This window comes from Phaethon lepturus, unplaced genomic scaffold, assembly GCF_000687285.1.
Source record: "Phaethon lepturus isolate BGI_N335 unplaced genomic scaffold, ASM68728v1 scaffold12725, whole genome shotgun sequence".
Taxonomy (NCBI): Eukaryota; Metazoa; Chordata; class Aves; order Phaethontiformes; family Phaethontidae; genus Phaethon; species Phaethon lepturus.
Genome location: NW_010538413.1, coordinates 26,143 through 29,645, shown reverse-complemented (window position 1 = coordinate 29,645; position 3,503 = coordinate 26,143). Strand labels below are relative to the sequence as shown.

The 3,503-nt window shown below is 48.5% G+C and overlaps 1 protein-coding gene across 1 annotated transcript in view; it reads right to left on the bottom strand.

Moving 5' to 3' along the window:
- PHYHD1 (phytanoyl-CoA dioxygenase domain containing 1) overlaps window positions 1-2,684 on the bottom strand; it is a gene marked incomplete at its 3' end in the record, with an annotated part of 4,389 nt that extends 1,705 nt beyond the window's left edge. Inside the window, exons 1-4 of the mRNA XM_010286798.1 lie at window positions 2,652-2,684; window positions 1,660-1,818; window positions 1,047-1,122; window positions 868-915 (exon numbers count right to left, since the gene is read on the bottom strand). Coding sequence (XP_010285100.1) covers window positions 868-915; window positions 1,047-1,122; window positions 1,660-1,818; window positions 2,652-2,684 — 316 coding nt within the window. The remainder of the gene's footprint in view (window positions 1-867; window positions 916-1,046; window positions 1,123-1,659; window positions 1,819-2,651) is intronic.
- Window positions 2,685-3,503: the final 819 nt, after the last annotated feature.

The following is a 3,503-nucleotide window of genomic DNA, read 5'->3' as shown; positions in this document are numbered from 1 at the left end:
AGAGGGGGGGGGGGGGTCTGGGAGGGGCAGAGTATTTTTGTGAGAAAACCAAAGAACCAAGAACTCTCAGTACTGAATTTTCAAGTTTAGCGAAGTTTAATCTGAACAGAGTTCACGTGTGTGTTTGACGATGCCGCGAAACCTGCTCTCGTTTTCCATGTATTGTTTAAAAAGAAAAGGGATCAAAATGCAAGTTCGGTAGCTGGGAGAGAGGAAATAGGTCAAACAAACCAGTAAGGGTAAAGAAAAGGTGCTGGTGACACCGAAGGAGGGAGGACAGCGTCGGCGTTGGCAACGCACCACTGCACGGGACACAGGAGACAGTTTGACCTGTGACCATCTCTTAGATGCAGATCTCTTAGAGCAACCTCTCACATAAAAGAGACAAGGGCTGAAGTCCAAACTTTTGCACGTCAGTGACTCTGAGCGATGTGCAGCTGAAAAACCTCCTAGAAGGGTTTTTTGCAAAGGGTCATAACAGAAGATTTTGAAGTCCTTTAACAGCAGAAGGCGAGAGGCAGCATGGAGAGAATTGCGGAGACCGTTTCAGAGCAAGGTGGGGAAAAGCTGACTGATGGGTAGAAGTCAAGTTCAAGAATTTCATGCAGAAACCCAGAGTGAAACAGCCCAGGGTTGCAAAGACAGGAGCTGCATGGCCACACGGAGTGAGGTTTGAGGGGTTTGATGCAGTAGTGCCCCGAAGCACAGAGAAGCAACAGATGAAGGAAGAAGTCGTTTCTCTGCTCAGATAGGTTTCAACTCAGATGGCCAAGGTTATTTATAGTGAGTAGGTCTGGAGAAATCCTCAGGTCTGAAAACCACATCCCTTTTGTCCATCCCTCTCAAAACCCCATCCTTTAAACATACCGTGGCCAATCTTGCTGATGGATTTCTCCTTTGGAATTAGAAAGTTACCTACAAAACAAAACCAGAATTTAATATAGTTTGCAAAGCAGGAATCGTCCCTAGACCTGGAAACTGGCCCCCGGCTCCTCCTCCAGCCTTCTCCTGTCCCCTCCCCGGGGCTAACTCAGGCCAGGGCTTACCTCTCTCATCCAAAACACCTTTCTCAAAGAAGAATCTAATCTTGTCTCCACTGGTTAGGAAATAATCCGAGCTACCCTGCCAGGGATAAGAGCCCAGTAAAGATAGCATCCGTGTAAAAAATAAATGAACCTTCAATCAGAGCATTAATACTCACCTGCATCTTTTCTCCCCATCAAGCCGCAGCATAAACAAAACGGTCAACAGAAATCATTCATAAAAAGGCTTTGCACAGTGCTACGTGTCTTGGCGTTGATTAGGACTTCACAAGACCCTCTCACATAGAGGCTACCCTTGCTTTTCTTTTGCTAGCTGCCTGGAAAATAACCTATTTTCTGTCTGCAGAACAAGTACAGAGTGATCCGAGAGAACTGCTTGCGCCTACCGCGGCAAGAGTTGTGGGGGCTGAAAACACAGCAGAGCCACGTGCCCCCTCTCCTCCTTCACCCTCCGATAAGACCACCACCAAACATTTGCAGAAAGCTGGAGATGTCTCACAGCGTTACGTGCCGTTAGAAGAGCCACCTTCCCCCAGAGCGAGTTCTGAGCCGCTATTTGCCTTTTCCCCTTCTCCTTCCAGCGCTCCGACGGGGACAGCCCTGCCCTTCCCAGTACCTGCGCCTGGAGCTGCTCCTCTTCCTTGGTGGAGAACTCGGTGCGGCAGTGCAGCGGCACTTCCATCTCCGCTATGATTCTCTGAATCTGGTTCCTCATGCTGTCACACTCCTCTGCAGTGAAAAAATGCTCCAGGACAAGGAAGCCATCCTTGTGGAACTGGAAGAGACGGGGTGACTGCTCTCCTCCAGAGTCCTCGGGGGGAAGCAGCCCAAAGCAAGAGAAAACAGTTCTGGCCCTTCGCTGTGCCTCAGCTCCGTGTGAAAAGCATCCCAACTTCAGCTCTGCAGCTGGACCACCTCCTCTTAGTTTTTAATTTCAGGAGGGGTTTCTATTGTAAAAAAGGTAGTTCATTAACGGGCTTAGATTCCACACAGTTAAGAACAACGTATTTCAACTCCTCAGTCCACAAAGTAGAGAAGTTACCATCGCTAGAGCCTTTGTGGCTTCAGGGTATCTTATCTAAGATGTGCAACCAGCAACTATTAAATTACAAAGTCTGCTAACACAATCAGAGCAGTCATACCTGGATTACAAATGAGATTCCTTCACAAGCTGGAAAGCGTTGTTTACTCTAATGGAAAAATCCCTGGGGGATTTCTCACGGTTGACTACACAATGTAGTCAACAAAACGAAGTGAACTCTGTTGGCACTGCTGTTTCTTTATATAGAATACCCTGGAGATTATCCTTCGACCAGGCAGATTTCGACTTCACGTATTAGAGCTGAGCAGCAGAGACAAAGGGCACGAGAGAAATTCCTCCAAGAGCCCTGCGGGACAAGTTGCCCTCTGGAAGACTTTGTAGCCATGACAGGGTCCTCACACGCTCAAAATGAATGTAATACAAGAAGCTGAGAAGAATATAAAGTGTTTGAAAAGCAGATCTTTGCTAGACCTGATCACGGGTTAACTAACAGTGACCGTATCTTACAAGTCCTGTCGCCTGCCTGCACTAGAGACGTGCTCGGTCCCCGGGACGTAGCTCCTTACCTGTTGGACCTGATGCTGGGTTACAAACGCCATCAGAGGCGGAAGCTCCCAGGACCCCACCAGCAACACCACGATGCCACCCAGGCTCTGCAGGGCTGACTCCCCGCCTCTTCACGTGATCCTTTTCCCAGCATGTGACATTTTTTTTTGCGCAGCCGGCGGAGCTGCCTCTCAAAGAATTTGGTCTCCATCTCCGGCCATTTGCTCCTGGCAGGGACGTTTGGGGCTGCAGAGTTTTGCTGTGGCTCTTGGTGCTATTTAAAGCACACAGAAACGTTCTGCTCAAGTGTGATCACAAACTCGATTCACTTCTTAACTTGAAGGAAGAATCACTGTTTTAATTAATAAATAACCCAGATTAAAAAAAAAATAGAGCAGCTCAACTGGTAAACACAGTGGTAAAAGAAGATAAGGGAAGTAAAATAAGATTCAAGGGGGATGCAAAGATCTGAAAGCTTTAAAACAAATTTAAAGTGGCAATTCGGGCTCCTGCAAGAGCCCTTTCTGCTCGGTCAGCGACTCCTGCCAGCGCTTCAGCGCACTCGCCCGAAAGGGACTTCAGTGACCCAGGAGATGGCAAACGTCAGACTAAAGGGTGATGAAGCTAAAGAGCTTTTACTAAGGGTTTGGTAAAATTCATAGAGAATTTATCTGCTGTTGTCATTCACAGCTGCTCTTTGGCCACGGACACCTTCACTTGCTCGGCTCGCTCTGCTGCGGCTCCAAACCTGCACGTGAATAGGCGAACCCAAAGCCACAGTTCACACCAGAGGGAGAAAAATGCAGAAACCAAATCCGAAAGGCAGAAGAGCGAAGAACGGGTGCCAGCCCAGCGGTGGCGCTCCCCGCCGG